Genomic DNA, 19,112 nt, shown 5'->3' on the forward strand with positions numbered 1-19,112 from the left:
AGCAGAATATAAGTGTCACCTTCAAGTATTTCTAACATGCTGTGAAACAACATCATGAATCAAGATAACGTTTTGTGAAACACACCACCGTCAACCAGTGAAAATAAAAGTAAGTCCTGACGAGTCCCGTTTGTAATGAGCTGCAGGAACCTCAACATCACAGAACATCTGGTCAGAGCTCCTTTTCATCAGCTCCCCATTACTCCCTTTATCTTTTTTTTTTTTTTTAAACTGAGCATGTTTTTCTTCTATATTTTCACACAAACACACACATACACACAACAAACACACACACAGGTCCATAAGGCTAAGACTGTGACACTTTTTGTGCGATCAGTTGCTCGACACCAAACCAGCAGCGGTTTTAAGATTTTAAGAGATCAGAGAAATCACAGTATTGTGTCATTCATCACCTCAGCTTTGGGCCACTGTATCGTCCTGTAAGGTTTATGTTGGCTTTGCAAGTTTTTGTGCTCGTGTGTGCAGATCTACCACCTCTGCCAACATGGCTTTGTGGTATAAGCTGTGAGGAAGCCCAGCATGTCTTATTCACAGTTTAGGTTTAGTACCAAAGGTCAGTGAGGATCGACACGCACGGGCTGATGGGATCTGAAGATTTTGCTCTTGTTGGACTAAAATTGGCACAAGTACGTAGCAGCTTGTAGCGTGCAGCTTATGGAGCAGGTGAAAAGTACCATCTAGATTCACTACAGAGACTTCTCTGAAGTCACTGCACAGTGGGTTATAATACTATGAGCTAACTCTGGAACCATCATAAAAATCTGATAATGTACGTACATCAGCGATGCAACTGGCTCGTACTTGATTGGCCGACGCAGCTCCGTGCCAGTTGACACGCTGAGCCAGTTTTAATATTTCTGCTGTACGACTGGGTACGGTTCAAAGTGCTTCCATGCTGTTTTAATAAAGGTTTAAAACTGGACCTCAACAAGCATGTTCACATGCTAATAATGTTAACGATACAAAGTTTATACTGTGTCTGATGTCACGACTATAACGTCTGCTTTACTGTTGTCAAACATGCATCATTGCTTTATTAGCGTTATGCTAATGTTAGATTGGAAACTTTTGCATTGCATTAACATATAACGCAGATGTAAAGCGGGCTGCTTTACAGTTAAACACGGAACTACAGCGTAGCTCAAGTCTCTGCAGGATGATTTACATACTGCACAGAAATGACCTGAAACCACCGGCAGCTCAAAGAGCTGGAAAGTGGTTGGCATGTACCAAGATTTACACTAAATGGGTTAAACTTAAAAAAAGAGGTCTGATACTTTGAATGATCTTAAATAATCTTAAGACTAGAAAGGAAAAGCTTAGATTTTAGCACTAAGTCAGCCCAACGTTTAAAGCACTCTTCCTTTCTTACTGTTGTGACTGAACTGCTTCAGTCTCATAAGTATAAATCTGTATAAGACCAAATTCCTGCCTTAAGACTTGGCTTTGAGCTTAGCGTAGGTTCTCAGAGGGGTGCTAAGGAAGAGGGCAGGGCTACATGAGACCCTGAGCTTGGTGTCTGTCCTGGGTGCTGAGCGTCATGTGTGCAAACCAGATGGTCAGAGCGAGGCGAACTGTTGTGGCAGTAGGCTCTGGCTGGGGCTGGGGCTGGGCTGGGGGCTTCCACAGGCACTACTGGCGACGCTGGATCCAGGACTCGGGGAAACGGGCAAACTGGAGACCGAAGCAACTTCCCTGTCCAAGCTGTCCTCGTTGTCACCGTGATGGGAGGGGCGGTGAATATGGCTGACCACCACCCTTGAGACACAGACAGGAGACATTTACTGACTTGTTCTAACCTCCTCTAAAATCCAACACTAGTCTGTCTCATTTAGAAACAGATTTTTCACATTTATGGATTTATTCATACAGATTAGAAATAACTTAATATTAGATAATAGAATAATATAAGTTTTCTACTTGTATTGGCCAAAATCAGTTTAATATTTTGTTCTCATTATCTGTTAGGGATATAAAAAGTAGTATCTGTCCTTCCTGACTCCTGACATGTTAATGTTATGCATGCATGAATGTGTGTGTTTGTGTGTGTGCATGTATACCTGGATCTAGATGGGCTCACAAGGTCTGGTTTGTGGCTTTCAAACCTGGAGACGTAGCTGCACTTGGACCACTAAACAGATAAAAACACCACCACGGAAAAAAATTGTGTATAAGTTTTATATCAAACCATTGATTTTCTGATTATAAAAGCATCACATTCACCTTTCATTCAGACCATTTAAATGTTTAATCAGCTCCTTACTATATGAGCAGGGTCGCTGGTTCCCAGATGGACTCCTTTCTGACACAGAGTCGTCAGCAGACTGATACCTGCACAGAAAACACCATTTATAAAATCAGAGTCAGTGTTTCCTCCCATGCTGTTCACTACTCCCTCTTTTAAACTAAAGTGAGAGGAGGATGCTGGACTTAAAAGAGACATATATACCCTTTGTCCTGTTGTTCCAGTGTTTCTGTTCCCACTGATCCAGCAGGATGTTGAGGTATCTCTGACACTCGAAGAAGCGAAGGTAGCGAGACGATGACGGCGATGGGAAAATCCGCTCAAACTGTCCGTGGCGGGTCAGCTCGTCCTCAGTCTCTGCCAGCACGCGGACGTCCTCTGGAGTCAAGACGTCCAACACTGAGGAGAGGAAGTCCTGAGGGGGGCGAGAGGAAACAGACAGAGTTACTTAGGTTTTCTTGTGAATAATGAACCCAATATTAGCACATAACAGTGATAGCACATGAAAAACATTTGTTGTGGCCTTTTTGATAAAAAAAACTTTGACTTCAAAGCTGCTTCTGTTGCCAGTTAAAACAAATGCACTTTGTTTTAACCCTCCTGTCGTCCTCCAGGGTCAAGGAAGGAAGGAAGGACGAAGGGAGGGAAGGAAGGAAGGAAGGAAGGAAGGAAGGACAAAGGGAAAGATGGGAGGAAAGAAGGAAGGGGAAAAGGAAGGAAAGATAGAAGGAAGGAGGGAACAGATTGGGTTAATTGGGTCAAAAAGGAAGGAAGGGAGGGAGGGAGGGAAAACGGAAGGAAAGAAAGATGGAGGGAGGGAACAGATTTGTTCAAGGGAGGAAGAAGAAGGGAAAGAAGGGAGGAAAGAAGAAAGGGATGGAGGGAGAGGGAACAGAATTGGATCAAAAGAGGAAGGAAGAAGTAAGGACAAAGGGAAGGAAAGAAGGAAAGAAAGAAGGAAGGATGGAGGAAGGGAACAGATTGGTTCAATTTGATCAAACAAGAGAGTTAAACATTATTTATCTGCGATTCAGCATCGTTTCAATATAAATTCATTTTCTTTGATTCTGTATATATAAAGTACATATGTACCTGGTCTGCGAAGCGCTGCGTGAGGTAAAATGCCCGTTTAACTTTCTCATCGGCCGACAGATCTGGTTTGCTCCTCTCTCTGTGCCCTCCACACAGGCTAGAAACAAAACACACACACACACAGTCAAAGGGTTGATTACATCTTATTTCAATGACAGGACACAGAGGTGTAGTTAGTTCCTCTTCCCCACCTGCTGCTGGAGCTGGAGCTGCTGCTGCTGCACGGAGCCGCCACCACCTCTTCTCTCTGAGGAATACGGAAGCCGGCCAAGTTCAGGAGGTCTCTGATCATCTGACCTTTGATGGCAACGTCCAGCGCCGTGTTGGAGTGGAGGCTGAACCAGAAACACAACAGTTACAGGATGTAGTTTAAGAAAACCTGCAAGTGTGCGTGTGTGTGTGGCTGTGTGTTTGCGTTGGTGTGTTACCTTGGTGATATGTTCACCTCCAGGATCCAGGGTTTGAGGTTCTCGTCCAGCATGATGTCGAAGCCGAAGAGCTCGTGGCAGCTGTACGGCGTCTTGACGTGCATCTTCAGCAGACTGTTCACGTACGGTTCTGACCTGATGGACGACACACAGAGACACACACTGCTCCGTTCATCACTGTGGATCATCAGGGTTCACACTCTTTCTTGAAATCATTTTCGAGGACATTTTTAGCTGCTACAGTCTGACAGACATGTTATTAGGCCATTATACATCCCCCCTGTCCCATTCAAGCTTTGGAGAAGTTGTAGTTTGACAGTTGTACCGTAACCTTATTTCTGTACATTTAACCAGTTTGTTTCTATATTTATTCTTTTCTCTCATTCCCAGAAGTTTGATTTAAAGATGTGCAACCTATGGCTCTAACTCATCTATAAATTATTTTTCTTACGTGCTTAGAAATTAAAACAAACTTTTCATAGAACAATGCGAAAACATGTTGTTTTTGTTTTCAAACCACACCCAAAACAGCTCTCTGTGTCACTATCTGTCACTCAGCAGAGGAGACAACAGGTCCCATACTGGAAACACTCATCAAGTCAAAGCCTCTAGTTTTCTCAATAGACACTTCTTTGGAAAAGAAATCCTTGGTGGGGTCAGAAAAAGACAAACAGACCTCTGGTAGCTGATGTCACCATGTGATAAATGTCCTGGAAAAGCTTGAGTTGTCCAGAAAAATCATTTGAGCCTTTTTCTCAATTTCCATGTGTTTTCCATGACTGGATAATTGGTCAACCATTTTCCAGGTTTTCCAGGACATGTAGGAACCCTGATCATGCATCACTGTACATTCATAATTTCCAAATTCATGCTAGATGCAGAACCGACCTAATGTTCCCAACTCTTTCTGCACAAGTTTCATTTTCTTCTGCAATATGAGAATCTACTCAGGTACCGGAGGCTCTGCTGGTGTCGAACCAACAAAATGAGTCGCATTAAGAATTAATATCAAGATATTTGTTGACTAAAGTGTTTTATACTTAGACACCAGTGAGTGAGATAGAACTGTGTCGGACTTAAACATACCCAATGATGGTTTTGATCACAATGTCTTTGATCTTCTCCCATAATAGAGTGGTGTTCACTCCCTTGGCACCGAGGTACTGCCACAAAGCCTTCAGAGCCCTGGAAACACACACATACACACATACACAAGTTATTAGAGAGTGTGTTGAGCAGAACTGTAGTTGTTGGTTTGGTCAAACTATTTGGAAAGAGACAAATAAATTAAGTCTAATAATAATTAAACCATATTCTTCTTTTCTTATTCTCTCACCATTTGTGTCCCTGGCAGGCTTTGTCGTCGCTGTTGGTCTGGTACTCAGAGTTTTTCTTGTTGACGCTGTAGTTGGTCAGGTGCATGAACTTGTTACCCAGAGTCTTCATGGAAGACGAATATCTGAGGAGAAAAAACATTTCATACACGTTTTACAATCCTTCTTAGTCTGGTTCTACTATTCACTGGTTGCCATGGTTGTCGCAGCAGCGTTGAATGAATGAATGAATTTATTTATTTAAAACAGGGACAATGCACAAAAAACATTAATCTTGTAAAACAAGAAGAGATGCTTTGAGCCAGGTTATAGCAACAATTGCTAATTTCCGCCTGTAGTCCCTGGGCAGGTAAAGTGCTAAACAGATACAATATTAAGATTAATTGAAATAGGACATAATAACCATAATATTTAAAAAATTGACAGAATGCACTAATAAAAGCAGGGAAACAGGAGCGCCAAATCATAAAGTGCACAATAGGGACTAACAGCACATACACTCTCTCTCACTCTCATCACACATTAAAACACGTTAAAACTAACTTGCAGCTGGCGAATCGAACCAGTCCGTCAGTGAAAATGTAAATTCTGAGCGGGTCGTAGGACGTCACGTAGACGTAGATCCTCAGGTCAAACTTGTTGCCGCTAATGAGGTAGGGCTTGTGAAGGTACCTGCAAAAACACAACCAGCAGAGTAACGGTTAACCCCGGTGGCTGATGGGTAACGGTCAGGTGTCAGGTGCTGGAACAAGGTCTCCGTCAGGATTAACCTACTTCTGGACCAGCAGCGGTCTTTTACGGGGCATCTGGCTCCATTTGTGGATGACCTGGATACCGATTCCTCTTGCTGACGCAGGCTGTTAGAGACGGAAAAAAACAACATAAATTTACTTAAACCTCAATATCTTATTCAGTATCCTGACCTGAATGACTCATCTGGAACAATAATCACCAAAATACTTGCTTAATCACCTTATAAGGTAGCTTGAACCTATAATCATCAGTAACTAACTTACAAAAATCAACAGCTCACCTTCTGAACTGATTTTCCATCTCGTGTTTGTTAAAGGGATATTTCAACACTGGCAAATTCACCCATTGCCATAATCCCTATAGTCTATGAGATAATAACGACACGTTACGAGAAGGAGTTGTTTTCGAGGTAAACGGGAACACACATCAGCAGTTTTGCATGAATTTACCTCGAAAACAACTACGTCTCGTCACGTTCCGTTATTGTCTCATAGCGTGGTGAATGTGCAGGTCACAACTTGTCCACCAGAGCGTTTTGGAGTTGTTGGATTGTGTATTTGATTAGTTTGATGAGGGAAACCAAGAAATCCCATCAGCCTCTGTAGCGTAGCTCTGAGCAGCTCACGGCTCTGCTCCGCTGTTCTAAAGATAGCTTGCACCGACAATAAAAGGTATGAACCTAATTTGCCAAAATGTTGAACTATCCCCTTTAACAGTAAAAATCAACATTTCCAAACAGAACTCACGGGTTTGATGATCCACTTCTGTCTGGAGCCGCCGTCTTCCCAGGCTTTGCGGAGCTGCTTGATGTCCTGAGGGAGGACGAAGGTTCGGGGGAAGAAGCTGAACTCCTGTTTCCCGTAGCGAGCCTGCATCTTGGACAGGTTCCTCCACAGCCGGTCCTTCCTGCCGATCTGGAATGTCCCAGGGAAGTGGTTCAACTGGGAAACACAAAACATGTTAAATGTCAAATCAGAGGATGTAAAATATGATTTTTTTTTTTTTTTTTTTTTCATATTTTCAGCTGATTGTGTATCTGCAGTTTCTCACCTTCTGGTGCTCATCGAGGGACTTGAAGCCTGGAGACTTCATGTGGTGTCCCCAGCAGCCCAGCCAGTCGTGACTCTCTACACAAAGACAGAGACAAACTTATTTCATATTCTGCATGAGCATGTTAGATTAGATGTTTAAATACAAAACTAGTTCTAGTTGTAGATGTAGTTGTACAGATAAGAGGTTTATTTAAGCATGTATTATGAATCTCAACAAAGTCGTGATGCATGTGGTGCAGGGAAAGACACACACACTCTCAGTATAATGACTTACTCTTGGTGGCTTTGAAGTGCGACCTGCCGACGGTGTGTTTGACCACGTTCGGGGTGACGGGGCTCATCTTCCATTTTAACAGTCGTCTTTGTTCCACAGGCAGCAGCTCCACTGTGCAGCACACAACACAAAACAGTGTGTGTATTTTATTGTTATATTCTTATACAGATCGTAATCATAGCATGGAGCCTCAATGCAAATACTCAGTCAGTTCAATGCCGTTTATAACTTCCATGGAAAGATAAAACGGTAAAACTCGGGTCAATCTGTTCAGCTCATATTTGAAAATCATCACATTTTGAATCTGACATAGGACAAAACATGATAATCACACAAACTATGAAGAACAAAGAAAAATCAGCATTGACCTATAAATGTGCACTAACAAACAATCACAAATAACTCAGCAGCATCTTTGTGTCGACACCGTTTCGCTTAGTTTTACAGTTTCATAAAGACCTGGAGGTGACAGCTCCTGATCCTCTAATATGAGACTACAGTGTTTGATGTGACAGACGTGCGTTCAGACCTTTCTCGTTGGCCGTGCTGAAGTAGAGCGTCGGAGAGATGAAGGGGAACAGACTGGGAACCAGCGCCGGCTGCTCTTCACGATCATCTTCTGCCTCCAAAGACATGGGCTCCTCCACACTGACGGACAGAAACAGAAACAGACGGGTGAGTAACAGACATCCACATACATGTAGATCCTCATATTTCGTTTCAAAAGGCAGACGATGGTTCGTCACAGGTGATCGGATGTGGAGCGGTGATCTAGATTTTCTTTTAATCCAAAAACTGATATTATCAATGTGAAATTCTGTTCATGTCACAAAATAAAAACGTGCTTCTGATCGGCCTCCACGTCAGCTGAGAGAGAGGGAGCATCAAGAAGCTGATGGAACTGCCAACACAATACACAAAAGGATCCACTGTATGGACAGCTGCTGCAACCACATGGATTTTCTTTCTATACGTTGCGAACATTGTTGTAAATTCAGGCCACGCTGATCCTTGAGGTTTTGTGGCGAGGACTTCCCGGTTCCTCTCCTCCTCAGCGCCGCAGCTCAGCTCAGCTCAGGTTGTTACGATTAAACAAGCAAATTGAAGTCTCACAACAAGATTAAAAAGTAATGCGTCTTGAGTTACGTTGCCTGACTTCTAAATAACGGGAGCTGACATCCGGTCGCCGGGGTTTGTAACACAAGTCGCTGTGTTGTGGTAACGCGATGCCCCGTGTGAATCTATGGTTGGAGACATCGCACGGGGAGCGAGTAAGAAACACCGAGAGTCCAGATAAATAATGATCAAAGCATCAACGTGTCAGGAAAGACAAAGATCAAACATTGGTGATCCGGCAGAGGCAAAAAAAAGGAGAAAAAAGTAAAAATGGCAAAGCTCAAATCAAAAAATCCAAATGAAAACACTCACATGACAGTCATATAGAACGGATGGAGAGACGCCGAGAGGATGGACGAACGGAGGACGATATACTCCTCTTCCAGATGTTTTCCCTCGAATGAAATCCTCCCACCACCGACGGCTACACAGTGACATTACGGCTATACCACCACTATACTATACATACGCCAGCTCCAGGTTTCAGGGGGGGGGGCGGAGGTATGTATGTAAATGAACACATAAACAAAACAAAAAACCATAAAACGCGACAATGGCCCGGTCCCTTATCCAGGCTGTTTCAGAGGAGAACCAGCTCCGAGTCTTTGGTGGGGAGTTCTACTGTTGAGGCCATCACAGTGGAGAACAATGTGACACACAATGCAGCGGACCTTTCCACCACGCTCTGCTGCTTTCAGCCCCTTTTCAACAAAGCAGGGGGAGATAATGAAAGGCAGAAAGAGAGAGAGAGAGAGAGTCCGCAGGATTTGATGGATGTATATTTTTTACTCTTACCGATCAGGAAACCGGACGGTGGTGTCACGCAGTTCAAGGAGAGGACGGTGGCCTTTTCAGCTGTTGGGTCAAGTTGTCCAAGCGACAAGAGAAAAAGAGACTAAAACTGTATTTACGGGCTCATAACTGGGATGAACTCTTACCGGTGTTAGAGGACGTTACATCCGTCTGTTTTTTTTGTTGAATAAAACCAAAAGGGGAACGACAGGTGAGCTGGAAAGAAGGATGACTGTTGGATTTGTATCTGCTTGACGAAGGACACGAAGAAGACAAGAAGGAATGATTGTGCATAAATAGCAGCTGAAAGACGCCGCCAACGTTGAGATGATGAGAGAAACTGCACTTGTTCCAGGTCGACTCCAACAGTGAGTCAGTTCCCATCGACTCCCATGTTTAAATATCAAACCTTACAGCACAAATAATAAACGTCTTTATAGCAATTTGGTTTCTAATTCCTTCTTCATGACACATTTTTACAGTATATGTAGATTTGATTATGGCCTTAAGCTGCAGCTCTGACTGACAGGTTGCCATAGACTTGTGTCGATCAGCAATCCGATTGTTTATCGGCGATTGAGAGGGACGATCGACGATGGTGTTTTTTTTGTCGATGTTATATAACACATAGAATTCATTCATTCATTAACCTTTATTTAACCAGGCAAAAGTGCTAAGAAAAGATTCTTATTTAGGCAATGGCCTGGTAGGAGGTGAAAGGGGAGGGGGGGAGCACAAAAAGACAACACTAAAATAAATAAATCAAACCTGCTAATTTTAAAAACACAAACCGGCAGCAGCGTCCACCGATCTGTACTGAGACTGTTGTTATTCTGTCACCCGAGCTAAATGACTGCTGTGTGGAAAACCAGGCCAATTGTGGTGCAAACGAATGAGTTTGGAGCTGACGAGAGGGTCGAAAAAAGAGAGCGAGACAACGCGGCCGTAGAGGAACTATGATGGAAAAGGATTTGAGCCAAGCTGAGCCGAGTGTACAGCTGTGTGGTGGAAAAGGGACAATACACACAAGCTACAGCTGTGCAGCGCCACATCCATCGTGCTTTGGCTCAGCTGATTGGTGCAAGGTGACGGCGATATCCCAGTGGGTGATCTGAACACGTCAAGATTGCCGGGATCAGCCTGCCATCAGCTCAACACACCCTCTCTTCGTCTCTCTGCGTGTTTTTGTATTAGGCCGGGACTTAGGGGGCGGGGTCAGACACTGGCCAAGATGGCAGCAGTGGAGGAACAGAGGCTTCTTCCGTCTTTATTATGTCATTCATAAATGCTCTCACATGGAGCCCAATACTCCCTGATCCATTTTTGCCTCAGTCTGTGTTTATGCTCTTGTAACAGAAATAAAAGACCGGACTGTGTGTGGCTGTGCGGTGTCTCACCCAGAGAGGAGACTGATGGATGCTGTGGACGAGGCACCGTTGATGGATGAACAGTCTGAATCATCTGAAAAGAGATATAAAAATAAATAAGTATGAAAATGAACAGAGCTGATTAACAGGTGTTTAAAGGAGCTTGAAGAACTCTGAGTGTTTGTGTTTGTCTTCACGTCTTACCGTCGTCACTACAGGCATTTTCTAGCTCATCAGGCAGCTCCTCCTCACCTCCATCCACCTGCATCACACACTCGGAGCTGGACACAATAAAAAAACAGGGTTAAACACTTTGACAATTGCCGATGAGCGAAACTTCAGAAGCGATCGACCGTTCGTTCCTCACCCTGATGCCTGAGTCTCTCCAACCAGACGCTCCTCTGTCGTCAAAGGCGAGTGTGAAGAGTTGGATGAAGATGAAGACGACGTGGAGGCGGGCTGCCCCTGCTTGGTCAGGTGGATGGAGGAGATCTGAGTGGTCACTGAACCCACCGAGGTTCCTGCAGGAGGGGAGCTCACATCTACAACAGAGGAGGAGCAGTCACACATCCGTACGCTTTAAAAACCATTTCTAGCTTCCTGTCTGCACTTTATTCTGATTTTCAAGCAAAAGAAACATCAAGCACAAACTCTTCTTTTCCCCATTGTCACCACACATTACGATACATTTTTTATGTCGGCTGATGGGAGGCTCAGAAGCGGCAGCAGCCCATAGATGTGCTGCAGAGATGGAATTACACACCTATCCAGGATAATTTGCAGCCGTCTCCCAAGCTCACATGTTGCCCTCATGTTTTAGTTCTGTGCTTCTCTTAACAAACCAAGCGAAACTGTTGCTGGATTGTGTTTGTAGTGGCTCACGCTGAAATATTCATGATCAACAAAGCAGCGGCGTTCTCTCTAAGCCACGGTAAGATCTTAGGTTGTCATTACACTACAGGCCTCGATGCCCAATTCCGATTTGTTGTTGCCTATGTCCGATTTTTTCGTCCGTTTGTTCACATGTTCTATTGAAGTTGCCCATATCTGATATCTGCATTGACACCTGCTTTGCTTGCACAAAGCGACCCGCATGCATATACGCGGTTGAGTACCAATGGTTTATTTCCACATATAACGGGGCCTGAATCCGATCTGATAATATCCGATATCATGCGTTTTTTTGTCGTGTTACAGATCCGGTACGTGCCCACTCGAGAGGAAAAAATCAGAATTGGGCCACTTCAACCATGTAAAGTAGTAAAGACAGCCTCAGAGACACACGACAGCCTTCATTTGCATAACATTGTGTTGAACAAACATTGTGTAACTCGACATCCCTGTTGTTACCTGCTCATGAATACTGCACAACCATATTTTCATTAAATGTCTGAGTTTCTCAACTCTGCAGCTGCCACAAATTCAGTGACCAAGACAATCTAACTCTTCCTCTCATCTACAGATCAATTTGAAGTAAAGCCATAATTGCCATTACCTGGGATGATATCCGGCGGCGCTGGCTGCTGCTGCTGCTGCTGTTGACTGGCACTGACACTGGCACTGAGCACAGTTGGCACGGGGCCACTTGGACAGAGACTGACCTCAGGTGGACCGGTTCTTCTACATGAAGACAGGGAGCTTCCTGCTGGATACTGACTTTCTGTGGCCTGGTGGCTCACATCTTGTGATGCCATTGTTGGGGCTTTGCCGCTTGTAGTCGCAGCCAGAACTGCTGGAGGCCCCCCCGTGACTTGCAACTGATTGTTTAAATCACTTATTATTGTGCAACTGTTTTGTGTCTGGCAGCATTTTGCGGCCGCTTTAGCCGACTGGCACCTCTTCGTTGACACTTCTCTTGCTGTGCTTCTTATTTCTGGTGTTGTGCTGTCGCCGCCGGGGGCGTCCTGTCCCAATGTTGCCCCCCGATGTTCGCCAGGCGTAAGGCACAGAGGAGGCACTGACGGCACAGAGCAACAGTCTGCAGCCTCGAGCTGGGAAGACAAAACAGGAAGAGGTCAGATGTGAAGACAAGTGGGACTCAACAAGCTGACCTAAGGCAAACAATGTTGTCCCCTGCAATATACAATATTATCAGAGATTTATCTTTATTGTCTCACACTTATAAATCACAATACAGGCATTAAAGGTCCAGCGTGTAAAATGAGGGGGAAAAAAACGTGATATCTAGTGTTCAGATTCTAGTTTGCAGCGCTAACTCACTTGCACTCACCCCTACCAGTGACGGTGGCCTCCGAGGACAAAAAACTTGTACAAACATGGCGGCACAAGATGGCGACACTCTCTAAAGCAAGACCCTTGCTATATGTACATATAAAAGTATAATTATAAGGCTAAGAAAACCAAACACATTTAATTGTATAGCAATTACGCTTATACTAATATATATTCATGGGTAGTATTCAAATTTTGCTAATAAACCTTGTTAATTATTACACACTGGACCTTTAATTGACTTGTATTGCAATAATAAAACAGATACAGCACAGTTTTAATACATCAACAGCTGTATACGTAACAGTTATATAATTTTCAGTTAAAATATTCACAGTTCAACCAACTTTTCAATGCTTTTTATATATTTATATATCTAACCAATCATGAATTTCAGAGGCTCGTGCTTATACCAATATTTAGGAACTGAAAAAAAAAAAATCAGACAGTAAACAGGTAATACAGACACTAATGAAACGTCGGTACTCACCACCACTGTGTTAGTTTGCAGCACAGCGGACTGTCCTTGGATGAACAGGTCTTCATGACAAAGTGACAACAGAGCCTGTAACTCCAGCGGTGCGTCACCTGTGGCATCCTGACGTCTTTTCATCGCCAAAACGTTTTCAGGCGCGGAGGAGTTGTGCACTTGACCCATCGCCACGACGCCATTCAACCCGCTCTGCTGACATTCTTTCCTGGGGAAGGAGGAGGAAGGGGCTCTGGTCTCCGAGGGGCTGCTGCTGCTGCTGCCAGGCCGTTGCTGCTGCTGCTGCTGCTGCCTCAGTCCTGCTGCTGCCAGGCCCTGGTTGGGGATTTGAATCCCATTAAGTTGTTGTGGCAGGGTTGGAGACCAATCTGGCACGGCGGTGAATTGGCTCTGGTTGTTGGTTTTGCGTCCGTCCCCATTCTCCCACAGAGAAGCCCCGGAGGGAAGCAGCGTTGTCTGCCTCGACGGGGCGGCAGAGGAGGCGACGGCAGAGCAGAGAGGTTTGGCTTGGTCCTTTCGCCTGGATAACTCTAAGGACGTCTGACTAAAAGGCACCTTAGTGGCGGCGACTGTCTTGGCGTGTGTGCTGACAGGAGTCGTAGTGGCGGCGGGACTATCGGCCCGAAGCCTCCCCCCACCCCAGGGGGAGGACTGGTTCGTGGGCATGGCACCACCCGGCAGAGATGTGTTGTATTTCTAAAGGGCTGAGAGTTTAGGGCAGTGGGGGGGGGGGGGGGGCTTGGGTTCACTTCGATAGGTGAGACAGGAATTAACAGTCGACGAGCCTGAGATGGAGGAAGGAAGGAAGGAAGGAAGGTCTCCTGGCTGCTGCTCCCCCCACCTCCCCTCGACAGAAGGAATGACTTTTTGAAATGTCAGCTCCAGCTGAGTAAAGTTGTAAATTTTCCGCCGGTCGCTGTGGATGAGCTACGAGTTCTTAACAGATCCTGACCTACAGCACTCATACCTGCCACCGCTGAGTGACAGCAGCAGTACAACACTTTGGTCCTTCCACCTGTGCAGCGGCTGCTCAGCAGGACGCCGTCAGCTCCTGTGAGCCTTCACCTGAGGCTCCGACAGGCACATAGGGGTTTGTTTTTATTATTTATCCGAGGCAAAGTGGTTTAGTCCCAACAGTCACACTGAAGAGTCGAAGCGGGGGCGAGGGCTGGGTCAAGAAGACGCCGTGTGTGTTATTAGTTGATGCTTCTCAACTACCTTGGAGATGAAATCTGAGTCTGGGGCTACATAACACTGTACACTTGGCTCGCACGAAGGAACACCTCGAGCTCAGCGAGTACTCTTCATCATCCTCAGTGACTCCCAGGGGAGGCAATAAACTGCCCGATTTCACCACTGAAACTACACAGAGAGACACAGTCAGGATGAGGGACAATTATTAATTAACACAGCAGTAGTAAGTAGTAAAAAACAACATTAAGTAGCCTGCTCTCTCTTTTTTTTTTTTTAGAAAGCAAGTCACAAAATAGCACATTCTCATAATATGAATGTTTGGAAAATAGATAAATATCAGTCATCTACTTAAAAGACATAATAAAAGCATTTAATTCATCAACTAGAGGAGACATGGGATGGTTGAGGAAATTGGAAGTGTTACAACTGACCAAGTTTACAATCAGGAACAAGTTATGAATCACCTGATATTTTTCTTTTTATTTTAATCATGGTTATTGTCTGTCTATGTAGATATCTTTCATGCAAGTTGTTAGTACTAATGTTTTAGTTGTTAGCTGTAAGGTAGTTCTTGGCTACAAGGGTCTGGGTTAGTTGTAACAACAATAGTCTGGTTAGTTGTAACATCAATTAATAATGTTACAACTTACTACAACCCAAATTTCAATTTCATTTATGCTTTCTTTGAATTTCAGTATGCCTATGTCATGAAAGAGAATGACAAATGTGTTAGGCTTTAGGTTAGGATCAGACTATGGCTGATAGTAACTAACATACTTGAGACACCCACACGTCTATAATGTGAAAAAGTAATTCAAGTGTTGAATAAAAAGCTCTTCATGTCAAGTTTTTGTCATAATTTTGTCTGTTATATTTCACCCCAGGGCGTGTTACAACTAACCAACCCAGACTATGGGGTGGTGAACTGTAACATGTCACTGTTTTAGACTGAACCATGCATTTTCTGTTTGTGCTGCAGAGATAACAGCTACGTAATTTAATAGTAGACACATGTAACTAGTTTGTATCATATTTTGAACACAGTGACTTAAAAGATACAGACAGAAGTGTCAAAACAGTCTCTCCCCTACCGAGTTAAATCAGTATTTGTTGTATGTTGTTTACCGTTTACAGTCAGGCAAATTATCTAGCATATAACGTTAATACTCATAGACGTATTCACAGATGTTGCCAGTTGTTAGTCTTCTTTCTGTCCTCTTTCCCTGCTCCTGTCTGTAAGTTACAGCTGCACAGACCGCAGCTGGTTTCACGTGTGTTTCCACCACATGCTGCTTTAGCTTAATGTCAGCTAGTCAGCTAACCAGCAACTGACAAGTCTGTCACTTCAAAGTGTTTAAAATTATAAAACACCTACTTAAAGGCTTAAACGTATTCCTGGAAACACCACACTCGTCCTTACGGTTATAATGAGTTGGCAGAAACCCGCGGCTAACATGTCCAACTTGTTTCTGTTTACCGCTGTAACGTCCACCTAGCGTTAGCTTAGCAACAACGACAAACACAACACAACACCACACCGAGCGTCGCCGGCGTTTTTATCATGACAGCGTCGAGTGTCCACGATAAAAACACAGCCTTGATATCAGTTTATAAGAGTATATTCATACCAGTTTAGTGTCCCGTAATGTCCCGAACATGTTGTCTCGTAGGTTTAATGAACAGCTACGCTACTAATTAGTCCACCTTCTTTGCGTTGAAGTAGCTGCGAACTGAAAAGTCCGAGTGACACATCACGGCCGCCGAAGATCGTCTATCGGGGCCGATGTTCCGCCACCTCTGCTGGGCGAGTCTGAGTCACAGCTCCCCCCAGCGGCCAAACCCTGGCACTGCACCACCACAACTTTTTATCTTCTTACTTTATTGTGTTCAAAATGTACATACATTCTCAAACAAGAAACTGTTGCATTCTTTTTTTCCCCCCAAAGACATTACTTTTCTTACAATAAAAATAGAAAATTAAATCTACAAGGCTTAGTACTGAATAAGTAAATAGAGCTATTTACTTATTCAGTACTAAGCCTTGTAGATTTAATTGAACACATGATGAACACACATTTAAAATAGCTCTATTTTAAATGTGTGAGAAAAAAAATAAAAATAAAATAAAATAAGAAGGCATTGTACTTAATTGGGACTCTTCACAAAGCCATCAGACTGTTGTGCTTGAGCGTGAGCACACACGCACACATGCACAAACACACACAGAAGCACTTTATTAACTCATAAGCCTTATTTATTTTTTTATCAACTTATTTTATTTATTAGTGATAGGTTACCTTTTTGTGTGCCTGTCTTGTATCTGTTGCTGCTGTGACAAAGTGAATTAATAAAGTTTTATTCTATTCTATTCTATTCTATTCAAATCTATTCTATTCTATTCTATCCACAAGTTTCCGAACGTCATCTATGGGCAAACCCGGAAGTCGGTTTTGCCGGTTTGGTGGAATTGTACAGTTACGTTTCCATGGTTTTCAGTCGTTGTCATAGTTGCGGTAAACGCATGGATCTATTAACGCTGGCTTTTAACACGGATGTCAATTTGTGTGATATCCACTGTTAAAAGCTGGTGTGATGATCCATGCGTTTTACAGATTTTCATTGGAAAAAGAAAAAAAAAATTAATGCATTTACCGCGACTACTGAAACCATGGAAACATAAACATAAAATTCCACCGGAAGAGCAAAACCGGCAAAACAGGCTACGTTTTTGACGTTCGGAAAAAGGTGGATACTAAACAAATTACATTGTATTGCAATTTCCATCATACCATTAATTTTTTCATTTCCATCTGCCAGTAAATTTAAGGTACTAAGATATTTGTTTAGTTCATTTTTAAAACAGATTTTTGACGGGGATTGACTTTTCCATTTACAACCGTGTATATGGTATTTGCCCAAAAGTAATGCTATATTTTAACAAATTTGACATTTTTGAGGGGGCATCATCTTTGAAAAAAAGGATGTGTTCTTTATTAAAGGATGTGACATTTTCTATTTCATTTTTTAACCTAACCACAACTCAATAGTGCTAAATATTAAATATTTGTGTTTGTTTGGTTGGTTTTTAATCTTTATTTGATACATTTTATTGGTGGAAATTATCTAAATAATTAACATAAGTTGTACATTGTATTTGTACCTACTATTTGTAGTATTTATCATATGTCATAGATCAGCACGATCAGCATTATAGCACTGTCACATTTTGGTCACTTCGGTTGTTACATCACAACCACTGTATGAATGTATATTGCTATGCCAAATTATTCCTACATAGTGCAGCCATATTCTATTTCATTTAGAAATATCTAGGTTGTACTTGTGCATATCTTGTGTTTTCTTTTGTGTTTCTTCTTAAATACATATTTTTCTGTACGTTTTCCTTGTATCATGAAGGAAAATATGACACTCTTTACTCTTATACATTTATTTAATAACTTAAAATACTCATAACTTTTCATATTACAAGCTCACAATAAAATTGCATGATACATTTACAAACTACAACACAAGATGTGGAAAAGAAAACAGTTCTCTCACTAGTATATCAATTTATTACATGTATTATAATGTTTCTACCACTTAAAAAATCAAAAACATTGTGGATTAAATGCTGTTGCTACAAATGCATCATATTTTTAGTTGGCCGATCCTGAAGGGTATTGTGGTTGTTTATGAGACCCATTTCAATTTTTTTTTAAAAAGCTGCCAGGGAAAATGAAAACTTATCAGTATACTGTAAACAAGGAACCACAACTACTTTGATTTTAAAGGAGAAACTAATGAAGACGCATCGTGACTGTTTTATAGAAAACCACAAGAGCTCAGGTCCGGCCTGAGTCGACGACATGTGTCAGTGTTGTTGACTTGCTTTTTTCAAAGCACTTTATTTGTCTTCACTTATTCAGCTTGAACTATAAACAAAACCTCTGGCGACCTGAGTGCCCCTGAGAAAAATACAGCTTTTACTTCACTCACGCTGACGAATCTGTTGCGACAACAACACTTTATTCTTCAGTCTGAACTTCAGCTTCTCTGGTGTTTTACCGAGTCTGTACATCTCTCCTTCCATCACTAGATGGCTCAGTGGAGGAGACCTGAGGACCAACCCGTCCTCCACCTGCCTCTCCTCTCTCACTTCCTCTCATTCTGTCTGTCCTGTTTTTCCTCTTCTTTCTTTTTTCTAACTTCCTCAGTTTCCTTTCTTTCTTTCTTTCATTCATCCTTTTATCAGTTCAGTTCAATTCAGTTCAGTTCAGTTTATTTCATGTCCCAAAGGGCAATTCGGGTTGCAGGTCATAGAATCACATAAAGGTAAAAACATACCACGCAGAGACATGTTTTTACCTTTATGTGATTCTATGAGCTGCTATCCTCTCCAACCCTCCTATACTTTCCTCTCTCATGCCACGTCTTTTCTTTCTCTTCATCTTCTTGTTGCTCTTCTCTTTTTCTGTCATTTTCTTTCCTTTTTTTTATCTGACTCCTTCCCTTCTTTTCCTGTCCTCCTCTTCCACTCTTTTCTTATTTCCTCAGTTTCCTGCAATGTCCTCTTCTGCCTCTTCTTCACTTCCTCGCCCTCTTCTTCCCTCTTGCACCTTGATTCCTGTCCATCTTTCCTTTCCTCTCCTATTTTTCCTTCTTCTGTGACTTTTCCTCCTCCTCTATGTTTCGTATCCTCTTCTCTCATTCAGTTTTTTC

The 19,112-nt window shown here is 42.9% G+C and overlaps 1 protein-coding gene across 2 annotated transcripts; it reads right to left on the bottom strand.

Annotated features, from left to right (window-relative positions):
- Positions 1–193: 193 nt before the first annotated feature.
- Positions 194–16,193, bottom strand: ttll4 (tubulin tyrosine ligase-like family, member 4). 2 transcript variants are annotated; one of them, XM_083997426.1, is made up of 21 exons: positions 16,019–16,193; positions 13,197–14,558; positions 11,970–12,465; positions 10,842–11,016; positions 10,679–10,755; positions 10,505–10,568; positions 7,729–7,847; positions 7,200–7,310; positions 6,924–7,000; positions 6,620–6,814; positions 5,895–5,977; positions 5,664–5,792; positions 5,123–5,245; positions 4,873–4,971; positions 3,787–3,921; positions 3,550–3,693; positions 3,359–3,455; positions 2,471–2,681; positions 2,285–2,352; positions 2,082–2,152; positions 194–1,779 (listed from the first exon to the last, which is right to left on the bottom strand). In XM_083997426.1, exons 2-21 carry the CDS (start codon positions 13,860–13,862, stop codon positions 1,581–1,583), a joined length of 3,339 nt encoding a protein of 1,112 aa, XP_083853552.1. In that variant the 5' UTR covers positions 13,863–14,558; positions 16,019–16,193; the 3' UTR covers positions 194–1,580. The 2 variants fall into 2 exon arrangements, with proteins under 2 accessions (XP_083853552.1, XP_083853553.1); XM_083997427.1 differs by lacking the exon at positions 16,019–16,193 and having other exon boundaries at positions 13,295–13,398.
- Between the last annotated feature and the right edge of the window lie 2,919 nt (positions 16,194–19,112).

Source organism: Trachurus trachurus (assembly GCF_905171665.1).
Source record: "Trachurus trachurus genome assembly, chromosome: 21".
Lineage (NCBI taxonomy): Eukaryota > Metazoa > Chordata > Actinopteri > Carangiformes > Carangidae > Trachurus > Trachurus trachurus.

Coding starts and splice junctions, on each gene's coding strand:
- ttll4 (XM_083997426.1), bottom strand. CDS start 13,862: ATGCCCACGAACCAGTCCTCCCCCTGGGGTGGGGGGAGGCTTCGGGCC. Junction 7,311..7,728: donor CAGCACGGCCAACGAGAAAG/GTCTGAACGCAC, acceptor TGTGCTGCACAG/TGGAGCTGCTGCCTGTGGAA. Junction 1,780..2,081: donor GTGAGCCCATCTAGATCCAG/GTATACATGCAC, acceptor CTGTGTCTCAAG/GGTGGTGGTCAGCCATATTC.